This window comes from Semicossyphus pulcher, unplaced genomic scaffold, assembly GCF_022749685.1.
Source record: "Semicossyphus pulcher isolate SPU_LCO1_2020_fin unplaced genomic scaffold, fSemPul1.0.p SCAF_4, whole genome shotgun sequence".
Lineage (NCBI taxonomy): Eukaryota > Metazoa > Chordata > Actinopteri > Labriformes > Labridae > Semicossyphus > Semicossyphus pulcher.
Window position 1 is genome coordinate 3,647,650 of NW_027211715.1, and position 14,655 is coordinate 3,662,304.

At 38.8% G+C, this 14,655-nt stretch overlaps 1 protein-coding gene across 1 annotated transcript; it reads right to left on the reverse strand.

Annotated features, from left to right (window-relative positions):
- Positions 1-2,467: 2,467 nt before the first annotated feature.
- lnp1 (leukemia NUP98 fusion partner 1) lies at positions 2,468-10,464 on the reverse strand. The gene is made up of 4 exons (XM_069679791.1): positions 10,309-10,464; positions 6,782-7,027; positions 5,154-5,252; positions 2,468-2,575 (listed from the first exon to the last, which is right to left on the reverse strand). The coding sequence occupies exons 1-4, from the start codon at positions 10,462-10,464 to the stop codon at positions 2,468-2,470; spliced, it is 609 nt and encodes a 202-aa protein (XP_069535892.1).
- Between the last annotated feature and the right edge of the window lie 4,191 nt (positions 10,465-14,655).

Genomic DNA, 14,655 nt, shown 5'->3' on the forward strand with positions numbered 1-14,655 from the left:
TTGTAAAAATGGGTCAACTTTTCTGTATTTTGACCAGATACCAAAACGCTATTAGATGTTTGTAAAATTATTTACACTACTGCTTCACGTGAAAGATGAAGAAAATCTGAAACCTTCTTTAATTACTTGGCTGAAGTTATTTCTAATTTAAAGGCATGTTGTGGAGTTGTTTGTTGTTTATGTGAATGTCTGAACTGCACTTGAACCCGCCCCATATTAGATAAACAGGTGTGATTGGCCCATCCGGAATCAGGCTGGATGGAAATCTGGTGAGTACATTTTTTTCATACAATTTGAATACTTTCAAATATTTCTTGGCCTTTTAAGAGCCTGTAATGTTTTCATCTAAACAATTAAAGCATAATAAACTTAAATAACTACTGTGAATGTCAAATTAAGACACAAAGTTTAGAAAGTAAACCACATTGAGCGAGGGTGCGTCACATTCGTTTTTTTATTTAGGAGTTCAAGACAAAAACAGTGGAAAAAGAAATGTGTGTCACCAGTTTGTTCTCAAAAAACACTTGAATGACGTATGTTCAGATGTCACGAATGAAAAATAATCCAAAAAACAGGTTTGTAACTCTCAGACAGGACAGAAAATTTAGCTTATTCATGACATTTCCCTTTTAAAGACATTAAAAATGACACAGTTAAGATATAATTACACTAATCCTAACAAACTGTATCTGTCTGTATCTCTGTGGTGAAAAAAGCAGATTCAGATCACATTAACTAATAACAGTATACATCCTATACATAGAAAGACTATTCCTCAGTTGCATGAATCACATTTGTGTAATTGCTTATTTAGATACATTTTCTTACAAGCAGTCCAATTTTGTTGGACATTGAGCACAAGCTGTAGCTCTGATTTGGCAGTGCGAGACAGCAGAGGGATGAAAGAAGATACGACCTCACATGCAAATTAATTCACATGCAAAACAACAGCTTGGATAAGGCAGGAGGAGGGAGCAGATGGAAGATGAGGACTTCACTTTTATACCTTCAGACTATAAATTATTAACACAGGTAAAAACACTGTAAGGATAGCAACACTGTCATTATTATAATTCCATGTCCATCAGATTTTGCACAAGATATGCTTCTGTAATTAACATGCACTGAGTCTAGTGGCCATAATAAGTTTGAATATGCAAATACTCATAATGCTACTGATACTGAAGCCAGTCACTGTGTAACATTAACTTTGTTCTGCTCAGACAAACCGATGTGTCAAACACTGATTACAATTTCTCTTCGAGATATTTGTTCTTTACATTTTCACAATCACATTTGGTCGATGTAACATCGGTGATCTGATCAACATTCTGGAAAATACATGTAGTTTAGCTGGCATTAAGGCTGGAAACTGGGGAAGAGCTGGTCTGGCTCTCTCTGGATAGCAAAATCTTCCTACCTATTCATTTGAAGCTCACTGATTCAGATGTGTGATCTCATTTAGTTAAAGCCATGATAGACAACTTTGGGGAAACCAGCAAAAGTAAGCTTAGGTTTAAGTTTAAGTAAGCTAGGTTTTAAAAATGCAAAAGGCCCAAAACACATGAATGTGCACTACTGCCTCACAAGTGGTGCAGGACAGGACTACGAGACAGCATTGGCAGGAGGAGCGCAGCATGTCGTTGTCATCGTTAACAATATATCTTCTTCTGCCATTTTTGTGCAACTTGCGCGCTAGGTTTAGCTTGTAAAAGACTGCTTATAGCGCAGTGAGTGCACTTGCAGGTAGGTAGACAGAGCTGGTAAACCAACCGTTCATTTCATTCCTTTTCTGTCAGAGCATTTTACAAAAAATGCTTTAAAATAAATTGCCCAACCTAGCTTTAAATGAAAAGATTGATCACTCCCACATCTGTATGCTGAACACGAAGCTAAAGCAAGCTAGCCTAGCATGAAGGCCGGAAACAGGAAGAAACAGCTTGTGTGGCTGCGTCCAAGAGAGACAAAATCCTCTTACCAACACTTTTGAGGCTCATTGTCTTACATGTTATATTTAGTACCAACAGAGGTGTGAAAACAGCAGTTTGCCAATTTAATATGCTTTTTGCAAGAACAAGTAGACAGGCTTTTGGAGTGTTTGTGCTAAGCTAAGCTAACTACCTTCAGGTTACTCAACAGACAGACATGAGAGTCGTAATCTCCTCATCGAGCTCAGCAAAGAAACACATTTCCCAAAGTGTGAAACAATTACTTGAAACTAAGATGTAAAGAGATCGCAAAGCAAAGAATAAAATAAGAAAAAATATATATTTTGAGAAATGTTTTATTAAAAAATATAACTAGTCATGAGGAAGGTGCAGGATCAATACAGTGTACAGCTGTCATGCAGCGTCCTCCTTTGACAGAAGACGATCTAAAGTCTCCTCCTTGTTCTGAGTACATCCTCACCCTCAGGAGCGCTCATGCAGGAGGTCAGGGGGTCACGGGCATGCAGACATGGGTACGGTTATGGGACTTTGGTGCGGGATGAAGACCAGTAGAGGGGCTTCGACATGGACACGTGGACACGACATGTGGGACAGGTCCGTTTCTTCCACAGCCACTGCTCCATGCACTGAAACACAATTTAACAGAGATTGTTACATCCATCAGGCTGAATGTTTATGACTTCTGCAGGTATTGATGACCCCTCACTGGTGCCACATATCCAACATGCCGACTCTCTGACAGCTGTGAGGTCACATGTTGTTGTACTTTTATTGTACTTTCAAAGAGTGCAGTTAAAAAAAAGTACAGATTGTTTCTTCTGTTACATTTTAACTTGAGAATTTATTTCTTTGCTTATTTATGGACTTATTTTCTTGGCGGTTACAACACTGAAGTTAAGAATAAACATAAGTCATCATTTTGGACGTCATTAAAGCAACTTCAAAGCAAGAAAAATTACAGTCATCCTACAAGTGCTCAGACTGTTCTGTGTAACTGGAAACAGGAAATAGAAAGACGACAAAGCACAGCACCTGAGACAATACAATTAGCTTTACTGTGTGCGTCATATTTAATATTGATTTGAACGTTTGTTTGATGAATGTTAGCAGAAGATATCAGCTGAATCGTCACCCAGTATAATTTACACGACCTGTGAACCACCTGACAAGTTTTATATACAACTATGAAGATAATAGTTTATACATCTTATTTATAAGTGTGGTTTCATACACATAGAGGCATATCTTATTTGCAGTTAAAAGTTAAAGTACAATAATATAACAATATGACTCAAAGTGAAATAATAACAACACTAATAATACTTTTATTTGTATATCACTTTTAAATACAGGAAACAACAGACAGTAAAAGAGACAGAAAAATAAAATGAATGTTAAAAAAATGAAATAACATCGTTGTCAGTAATGAGATGAAACAAGGGACTGACTCTACAAGTCTGATCTCCTCTGGCAGCTTGTTCCGCTGATCGCTAACGCCCTGTCAGCTTTTGTTGTCAGCCTCGACCAGGGGTCAGGAACCCTTTCTATTAAAGGAGCTGTTTTTATCTGCCCCCCTCCCCCCAAACAATCTGTCTTATACAATAAAGGTAACGCAGCCTATTCAGTCTAATCTCGTTAACATTAACATGTTTTATCACTTAATGCATGACGACTCTCCAGTGGGTGATTTTATGATTGTTACTTTACCAAAATAAAGAAGACTGTTTACATATTTGTTATTTTCATTGAGCAATGTTATTATCAGCAGAACACACTGGTGGGGGAAAAGCTCCACTGGAATGCCTACTTTAGCTGCAGGCTTACTTTTGGTTCTCTTTCAGGCAAAAGATAAATAAATAAAATGTAGGCGCAGGATGACGCAATAATAATAATTTGGTGTATAGGCTGCACATTTTTTAAAGTTAGAGAATGTAGAAACACTTTGCTTCAACAATGATAGATGAAAATTTAAATGTATAAAAAAGTGGCAAAGCCACAGGGAGCCACTGGAGAGGGGCAGAAGAGCCACATGTGGCTCCAGTGCTGTGGACCCCTGGCCTGGAATAAGCATGTTTTAACAAATATTCATATTCAGGTTTTTTCCTAATAAGAATTTAGTTGTAATGTTACTTTCGCAAACGATCCGATTCTTCTGAATGGATCATTTTTACCAAAGAGTTGAACTGAGTCATATTTGAGAGCCGTTGGTTTTATGGTTGTGCCCAACTTTCTCTGCCTGCACACCTCCTGCTCCACTCAGGCCAGTAGGTGGCAGTAATGCACCTGTACGCATCAATAAAGAGAAGAAGAAGCAGAAGAAGGAGAAGAAACAGACGAGGGAGAAGAAAGTACCAAGACATCCACTCCTCTTTTATCTAAAGTCTGAGAACCAGCCAGTAACAAGATGTACACATGTTTAGGGAAAATATTTGCCAAACTTTGCTAACCTACTTAATCTGCTAGTTAACCTACTTAATCTGCTAACCTACCGCTCTCAGGAGGAATAACTCATAGGATGAATCTCCCTTCCAGCAGCTGTTACTCATCACTAGGATTTAGGTTTTGTAAAGTTTTAATTAGTTATGGATGCTCCTAGATTTTAGTTTAGACTGGTAATGCCTACAAAGTGTACACAGGACAGCTCTACAGGATCAGGTCAGGCACAGTCTGGACCCTGAGATTTTAACTCTTAAACATCAACCCTTAAAGTTCAGGAGAGCATCCTGATGTTCGGCCCTTGTTTGCAAATCCTCTGTTTCCTCCTTCCACAGAGTGATATCAGCGGTGTCTCCGCAGGGACAGTTGGCGTCGTGGCGTGTGCAGCTCCTTCTCGAGAGAGATGGGTCCTTCTACTGACCTCCTCCTCTCATCTGAGCGTCTCCTCCCCTGACAGGCTGCTGCTTCACTGCTGCTGCAGGGACGACACTGCTCTAACCTGTGGGTCGCCTTTCCACCAAACGGAGACATCACGATCAGTAAGTGTTATTTTCTCACACCGTAGGAAAGCTATTAAAGGGCTTCGTCAGAGAAAGGTGTCAGGCATAGGAAGATGCTTTCATACCCTTTACATAGGTGCTGCTTTCATGCACTGCGGATCTGTCTGACATGCTGTGATCGGAGTGAACAAGTGAGGAGTCCTTTGGGCAGTGTGAAAACCGTGTAGGGAAGGAGACATGCAGCTATGACTTATAAAAGATGACTTACCTCTTTGTGGAAGCGATGTGTGCAGCGCAGCTCTTGAACTCCTACTCCGCTCCTCCTCATGTCCTCGTGACAGATCAGGCACAACTTATCGTCAAAGTTCTGTAAAAGAAAGAATCAACTTTGTTATTACCTCTGACAACACTTAAATGTTCATCTGGTACCTCTACATTACAATCATTTATTGGCTGTCACAGATTTATTAACATGTCAGGATCTGCATACATGTTGTCTGATATGAACTTATGATAAACTCTATATTTTACACCTCGTAGAAAAGATGCTTGAGTCATTGGGAAATCCAGTCCTGGAAGTCCTGGAAGTCCCGGAGAGTGCTCTTTATAAGTGCGCTATAATGTCAGGAGAAAACAACATGAGTGCAATTTGCAATACATGTTTTGTAAGGGGTCTGAGAGCTATGTACGCTATACATCTTTCTTCTATATATCTAATCCTTCCTCAGGTGTGCTAAAAGCGCTTTACTTGTCTTCTCATGTCACACTGCCTGTTGGCACCAGTGTCCGGTCGCACTTGAAGCTGTTTTTTGGCACTTCGTTCCCTCCTGTCTTGATCGTTGCTTGTGTTGTATTAACTCTCAGATGTACGTCGCTTTGGACAAAAGCGTCTGCTAAATGAACATGTGTAACATTGTAACATTCACACACTGATGGCAGAGGCTTGAGTGCCAATCTCCAATCACATCTATGCCCATTCATACACTGAGGGCTGTGCCTTCGGGAGTTATTTGGGGTTCAGTGTCTTGCCTAAGGACACTGTGACATGTGACTGTAGCAGACAGGGATCGAACCACCAACCTTCTGAGTGAGAGACAACCGACTCTACCACTGAGCCACAGCCGCCCCAAAATGGAGATTAGAGCTGAATATAACACAACAATCAGCTTTGGGCTTTGTTGGATATTTTGTCTCCTCTCTAGAAATCCCTTAAATGATTTAAATATTATACAGGCAAATATGCTGTATGTCAATTACTGTAAATGTATAGTGTGTATGCACAGTACATGTGCAATTAAGTTGTGTTGTGCTGTCTCCTCACAGCTAGAAGGTTCCTGGTTTGAATCCCGGGTCAGGAGTAGGAGACCTTTCTGTGTGGAGTTTGCATGTTCTCCCTGTGCATGCGTGGGTTCCCTCCAGGTACTCCGGCTTCCTCCCACAGTCCAAAGACATGCTCGTTAGGTTCATTAGTGACTCTAAATTGCCCGTAGGTGTGAATGTGTGAAAGGTTGTCTCTGTGTGTCAGCCCTGTGAATGACAGGCGAGCAGTCCAGGTGTAACCCCGCCTCTCGCCCAATGACAGCTGGGATAGGCTCAAGTGCTCTAAGACACTGAACAGGATAAGCGGTATAGATGATGGATGGATGGATGTTGTGGCTTTTGCTCCTTTGGTTGTCATATCCAACCACAGAGTACTTCAAAAACCTTCGGGCCATGACGTACAGTTTTAAACTGCATGTTTGTAATAATAGATTAAAGGGAATAGAGCGTCACAATCTTTAAGGGGTTCATAATCCCTTATTAGTGAAAGATAAACTGAACTAAACATGAACAGTTAAACAGGGCTAGAAAACAAACAGCTCAAATGTTAAATAACATTAGAATACTTTTGCTCACCTGTGCCGTGTTCCTCTTATCTCTAAGGTAAAGTCTCTTCTCGAAGGACTCCGTGAGCTCGGGGATGGTGCCGATGCGGTTCTCCTGGAGGGCTGTCTTTGCTCGGTTGTTGTCGTCTGAGGAGGAGCGGCGGGCCCTCTGGTGGGGCCTGACCTCCCCCTTCTCCTCCCTGGTTTTGATGTGGCTCGGGGTGGGGGCCATTGTGGCTGCGTGGAGCCTGTTCAACTTCATGGCATCTAACTGTGTCTGCGGAGCAAACAGAGAGGGAGGATTAATAAGGGCTAAAAACACTGATTCAGGGTCAGCTCGGAGGGAAACAGTTGGTCAAAGAGCAACTGTGGGAGCATAAATCGACCGTGAGCAGTTAATCACTCCTGATAGTCTTAAGTAACATGTTTACAAAGAACCAACCTCATTATAGTTTGTGTCCTGAGTCAGATCACTGAGTTCATTAATCATTTACACAACAGCAGTAATCACCTTAAATCACTTAAGCCCAACACAGGTAATTTGGATCCACTGATGAACTTAAGCCTGATTTTTTCTTAAACATTTTCCATTTACAGTTTGAAATATTTAATCTTACTTGACTTATTTTATACCTGCATTGAATCCGTGCACCTGGCCTTGATGGCGTTGTGACTGTTTAAATAGTTGTGTGGTTTAGTGTCTGCATTTTTCTGCAATTACTCCACCCAAACACTACCGGATGCTGGGCTTTCCATGCTATGCTAACGTGCTAAAATGTCTAACCTTTTTCCAGCTTCTTAAACAATTGCAACTCTGAGCAGATTATGTTGGAGTTTGAGATGATTATGTTGAACAATATTTACTTTTACTGATATAGTTGCAACGCAGAAAATTGTATTTATTGATTTTGATAAATTGTTACATTTATTTTGACAGCTCAGTCTGCTTCTGGTTGAGGTTATGGGCAAAATAGAGCAAAAGTGAAGTTTTTTTTTTGGTCAAAGTAAATAAAAATGTTACAAATTTAAGTGCTGATGATTAAAAAATCACCTTTATGCATTTCTCCTTATGGAGGTTAAAAGGTGGCAGTTTTATTTTGACTTTTATATTGCTTTGAAAAATGAAAACTCAGGTTTAACTGTTTAAATTGCATTTTAAATTTCAAATGAGTTATAGTTTCAATATTGTCCGCTTTACAGTAGGCCGGACTTAACTTGCCCAGCCCCCATTGACTTACAGAACACTTCAAACAAAATAAAAGAACAGTTGCACATCAACATATGTCAAACAATGTCAAACAAAATATAAAAGGCTGTAACTTTCAATAAATCAAACTTAAAGCGTCCTCTTACACTGTTGGATGTGTGAAGAGGAAACGAAGTCTAATGTCTAATGTCATTAAAATTTTGATTCAAACACAAAACAAAAGTATCACATTATGATTATTTTTACTGAATTACAATTTTCATTTACATACATACATTAAAATTCTAATACCGTCCCCTGTTGGCTTCCATATACTGCAGTGATGAGTGTTTCTTTAAAGGCGGGGCTTTATTAAAGATACTCCAACAATTAACTCTTCAATAAGGTTGGGCTACTCACAAGAGACGCAGAAGAGGCAGAGACATCCTGACTTAAAGTCCCCTAGTTTAGGTAAACTCCACTAAAGGTGAATCCTACATTTCCCATAATTCAACAGCTTTTGTTGGATCCTCTCTTCCTCACAAATGCACACCTCTTTCTTCACATTGTAATCCTGTCTGAAGTGAGTTGTGTAACAGGCTCCATTTGAGCTCATAAAGAGTGACTCCATCACAGCACATATTTATCTACTTATAGATTAATAGATTGGACATTTGGCTTGTCTCACCTCTGGCTCAAACGCTCACATTGATCGATGCTGGCAAACGCTGACAGACATATTGCAAATGATTTAGATTTTCAGCTGAGCTGCAGCCATCAGTTTGACACCACCTAGAGGCCAATCTATATGAGTATGTGTTGTCAGATCTGTTATCAGCTGCCACTTCATTTCACATAAACTGCCTGTCCACTCATAAGACGTAAATGTGAAGTACAAGTGCTGCTTTTATGGAAAAGTACAGTTAATAAGAAAAATCTTTCCTTGATCCTCCACTTGTTCTTTTTAAAGCATGCAGGGTACAGACCTACATTTGGTGAACAGCCATGTCGCTAACTTAAAGTTGACCATACAGTGCACCTTCTGTAGGAACCACAAGCTGCTGCTGCCTAGCTGTCTTGACCTCTGACCTCCCTCTGACAGGACTCAAGTGAGGCAGTGAGGCAGTTCCCTTATGGCAGTGAGGAAAGTAGCACACTGTTCACAAGAGAGTATATGTCCTATATTTAAAGATTCCCCTAAACGCAACAACCCAAATAATATAAATTCCTGAGACGGTTTCTTTATTTCATTTAGAGATAATATCTTTAAAATCAGAACGTGATCATCTGCAGGAAAGCGGCCTATATCCAAACTTTCAATCAATCAAAGTGAAGCAGTGACTCTAACAGCATCACTTATTCTTTACTTTGTAGATTTGTATGTTGAAATTCTTCCAAATAGAAATACAGGAAGTTAAATAAACATGTTTCCATGAGCTGCACCTGCATATATTCAGTTTTAAACACCATATTTAACTGTGCATGTGTGAGCTGCTGTAGCATCATATATCTGTGTGCATCAGCTGACATTATTGATGTGAAATTACAGGTCACGACATACTTTAACTACCCACCATATCAGACCTACATATCCTGCATAGTGCTCATACCAACATGAGGGCTTTCCATGTCTGCAGAGTAAATACATGCATCAATCTGCTCTCACTGTCTGCCATAATATAAATAAAACCATGCTGACTTATTTCAAAGTTATTACTTGAATACACTGCGCATCACTTTTTTACCTTCTCCATGCTGCTGTATGGGAGTTTATTCAATAAGGGTGTATACAGTTGTTGTTTTCTTTGCTGATATGTATTTTAAAGGTAGTTTATAAACACTTTTCACTCTTATAAGGCCTTGTTTATTCAAAAATTGGTGGATATTGTTAAAATAGTTCTAGTTTATCGTGTGTTGCTGCTGCTTTTCAATGCTAATACATATTCTTATAAGAAACATATCACACTAGCAGAAACTCCATAAAACAAGATGCTGCAGTTACTGAAAGTTTTGGAGGATACATGGACTAGAGGACCTGGAATACATGGATACAAGGGGTATCAGCAGTATACTCTTTACTTTTTATAGCATTAATGTTTACAGTAAGAATTGTCGGTATACAGCTATTCAAATATTCCTAAAATGCCTTAAGATGATATCGGCCTATAGGGAAAATGATGCTTCTGATGGCTGCTATAAAGTATTTTTGGATCATTGTTTTACTCCAATTGACGTGCATTTAATGTGTGTATTTGTTCTCTACTGTACTTCTAATGTACTACTCCTCAGGAAACAGATTAAAGTTGTCTGAGTGTAAGTTAGTCAAACAACAAAGTGACATGCATGAGTCCATGAAATGCTGCTGGTCTTACCACAGTGGGCAGTGATGCTCTCCGCTCCGCCTGTGTTTTTGCAGGTCTTCTGAAGCTGCGTTTTCTCTCTCTGGAGTGTCCACTCTCTGCACCGTGACCCCAGTAACTGCTCATCCATTTAGTGAAGTTCCCATCATCATCCTCATCGTTGTCCATGATGATAGCAGGCAGGAGCCTGAGAGCCATGCTGGAGCTGTGCAGGGAGCGTCTCTGTGCAGCAGATGAGTGTGAGTCCGGCCGAGTAGCTCAGAGTGAAGAGACAACACGGAGCTGACCTACTAATCCTCTGACTGACTGCCTGCTCCAATACACAACTCTTTCCCACAAGGCAAAGGTAACTTCTCCAGTTAGATCCCTCTGAAGCCTTAAACACTGCTGCTGCAGTCGTGTTATTCTTGGATCATCCAAAAATAAACTGCACAGCCTTTACTCAAGTCTTTACATAAGTGAATCCCCTGTAATCGAGTTAAGGCGGCTGAGAGAGTAAAAATGGAGGTGATGCGAGTAAACAGGGAGGCAGAGAGGAACGGGTAGTATTTTGGTACTGGGTGGCTGATGTGACCGCTGCTTTTAATCTTTCCATTACAGTCATGAGCCCGGGGGTAGACAACTGAAACTCCAATTTCCCCATACTTTCCACTCGCTGAGTACATCAAACCTGTCAATAATTATGGAGTGCAGGCAGCCCTGTGTAGCGCTGTGCACTGAGAGCCTGCGGCTGGTGTGATACAGGACACAGAGGGAGCATATCTGTGCATAACACCACGACTAGTACTGAATCATATTTTTCTTTCTCATGCTTTTATTTTTTGTGAAATTACAAAGTACAGATTTGATATGTGAGTGTGTGCACACGAGGCAGCAGCTGGAAAAACAACATGCTCAAGTTGGAATACTCTGAAACACTTGATATTAAGTTTCATATATTAACACTAGAGTAGTTGCTCATTAGCATGTATATTCGTAGCATTTTGGCTCTTTAAAAGTCATTATAAAACACTTATTAATGCCTTATTATGATTAACTGGCCATATAAGGTTGTAGAACAACAACATAAAGCATATAATCATCATAATTAATGTACAACAATCTTCTTACTTTCTATCAATAATTAGTAATTAAGAGGTTGAGAGGTATGTTAGTAGTTGTAGAATAGGGTCATACAGAATACGGGTTTTATAAAGACTAATAAAAACACAATCTGCTACTAAATGTGCATTAATATGCATGCTCATAAGCAACTTGGTCATTGCTGCAGTGTGTTCCTTTATATAAAGTATAACCATAGTATTTAGAGCTGCACCGGACAGTGACTTGAACCAATGCACATACTGTATACACTTTTTAAACAGTACAATCAACTGTATCTCATAAGATACAAGTAAAATAGTACCGAGTAATTATGGATGAGAAAAGCAGACTCTGAAAACAGCACACATTTTATTCCACACTTTCAAAGAGAGAACAAACCAGCATTAGTTATGCATGGTGCCAACAAGTCATAGTGGAGTCCATTGCTGATTGGTCGTCAGAGTCTCTGAAACTGAAAACAGCCTCATAACGCTGCGTAACATCTGCAAAACTATCCCACCCCATTAACCTGTGATTGTGATCCTGCAGTTGTGTAAATTAATTTTACGTATTTTATTACTTTTTTTGCAAAACAAATTCTCAGGGCCATGATGCATAAACTGTGAAGTAAATATAAGACCGATAACTACTTATCTTTTGCTTCAGGTTTTTAGGAGTTTCTTCGACTTAAATTTACACTTGAACATGAACAAAGTGTTTCCCTTCAAAGGATCAAACTGTGCTAATCATCTCCGACATGTGAGTCTCAGAGAGGAGCTCTAATCTGGGCGAGCATTGTTATCAAACTTTCATGGTGGTGTAACTTCAGATAATGACTGAGGACAAGATTACAGCTAATCTGTTTTTCCAAAGATGGAGTTCAACTAAGGCCACAGCTGAACACAAGGATCAAGGAAGATGATACTTACTAGTGATATTACAAAATATAAATATATCTTACTTGTGAATAACACAATATTTTTCAATTACTAGTACAAATAAAACAGATCCAGAGGAATTAGCCAGACTAACATTGAAATATTTATAAGTTCTGCACAGTGGTTGACATGATAATAAATAGAAATTGTAGCCTTAAGTGTCTATAAATGCAGACGATCACACCTCAAGAACAACAAAGAGGAGCACAATGGATTGTATTGGGAGTCTGCAAGGCCGAATGATTGCATGTAAAGGTATTTTAACTTATATTATCTTTAGTATATAATATAATGTGTGTATATGAAATGTCTGTGTGGCTGGAGGCTCTCATCTCTATGTAAAGTTATCGCCCAAGAACTGTGGAACTCCCTTTCTAACTTAGATTAGCAAAGTAACTTTTCTCCTTGTTATTCATCCTTTATCACTTTTATTTACCTGTTTTATTATAAACTCATTTTTATTAGGACATACTCTTTGATTTTATTATTTTATTGTTGTTTTTACGTCGACCTTGTGGACTGTCTTATTTTCTTGTGTGGAGCGCTTTGTAGCTGTGTTCTGAAAACTGCTTTACAAATAAAGTTTATAATTATTATCTTTGTATTACTGATAAAATGTAATTAAAAACATTGTTAAGAAATGCATAAATTGCAGACAAATGGAGGTAAATAACATGCTATGTTTAACTCTAGTTGCAGAATCAAAGTGGTGTGTGTTTTTATTTGCAAGAGAACAAATTGATCCACAGTTAAAAGTGTAAACAACAGGATTCACACGAGCCCTCTGAAGTTAATCTGATTAAATAATCTAACTAGAATAATTACGTAGTTGATCTGCAAAGATTTACTTTTTCAAAGTACCCGCTGCCTCCATGTAAACACTTCTTGGCATCAGGAGCACAAACACTTCTCAGCCGTCACAGGTGTCCAAACACTTACAGCGACTGAACTAATCCAGGCGGTGACGACAATAGCTGCTGTTTCATAAGAATAAGAGACATCAGAGCCTGGATTAGCAGGAAGATCAGACATCTTTATAGTGACCTCAGCAGCCACTTTTCACCTTTTTAAAGCAACATTATCATTATTATTATTATCATATTATGCTGCATCATTGAAGAGAGGCACAAGCACACATGCAAGGTTACTGTGTTTAATCATGTGCTGCAGTCTGGTGGTAATATTGATTTTGTGGCTTTCTAAAACAAACTTCTATGTCAGTGCAATATTTTTTGAGGCAGCAAAAGTTTTTAATCAAGCAATTCAAATTGCAGTCACCCTGATACATGCACACAGTTTACTTGGAGAATATTTTAGACAAAACATACAGCAGACAAAGCTAAAAATTCAAATCTAAAAAAATTCTTGTAAAACAACCAAAACAAGGTTATGTGGATGATTTATGCATCTTTTCCTTTCATCATCATTTACTATAAGTTATAAACAAAAAAAAAAACTCAGTCCTTAATAATTAAAAACGTAACGAGGGACTAGTTGCCCTATATCAAAGCAGTATGTTTTTATGTTGTTGTGAGGACAGGCCTGTCTCTCACCAGCTGCATACAGTTGACTTTGAGAACCTCTCAGTGCTGGTCACTGTATGAGGACAGATGGCCTTGGGCTCAAATCGAGTGTTCAGGCTCCAGCAGAGTCCAGATATACCAGCACAAAGCTCTGAAGTGGGGCGGAGAGGAGGCTGAACTTGGCAATAAATCAAAAACACCCCAGACTGATATTTTAAATGCCAATGATTTCAATGAAATGTAGATTTTTATAGCTGGGGTCGAAAAACAAGTAATTTGAATGCAACCTTCGACTTCAAAAATACAATTAATTGCAGCACCCAATATGAAGGCAGTAAGCTTTTATAAAAATGCCTTTTAACAAAAAAAAAAAAAAGAAAAAATAATGTGTATAGGTGCAATTCAAGTGGTTATTTCTGTAAAGTACAAAAGTGGGTGGGAGTATGGATTTATGGAGGGAGTCATCAGCACTGCCACCTGGTGGAGCTGCTGTGGACACATAATTCATTTTTCTACAGTATATTTCCAAGATTCAAAAACATCTTGTTCATTTGCTACAATTTGTATTTAAAAAATGTTAAAATGCATACTAAATAGTAAATCTAGAAGTAGGTTGTATTTCAGGATAGGTAGTTTATGTCTAAGCCCTATTCATTATGTATGTTTTTGCTAGGAAATATGTAAGATACTGTACAAACAACATTCAGTCCTGAATATACATGAAAAAGTAGGCTACTGAGTGTACAATATTGTTGTGACGGTGACTGGAGTTAAACCTGTTAAACATGTTTCTCTTATGTAAATACAGATATACA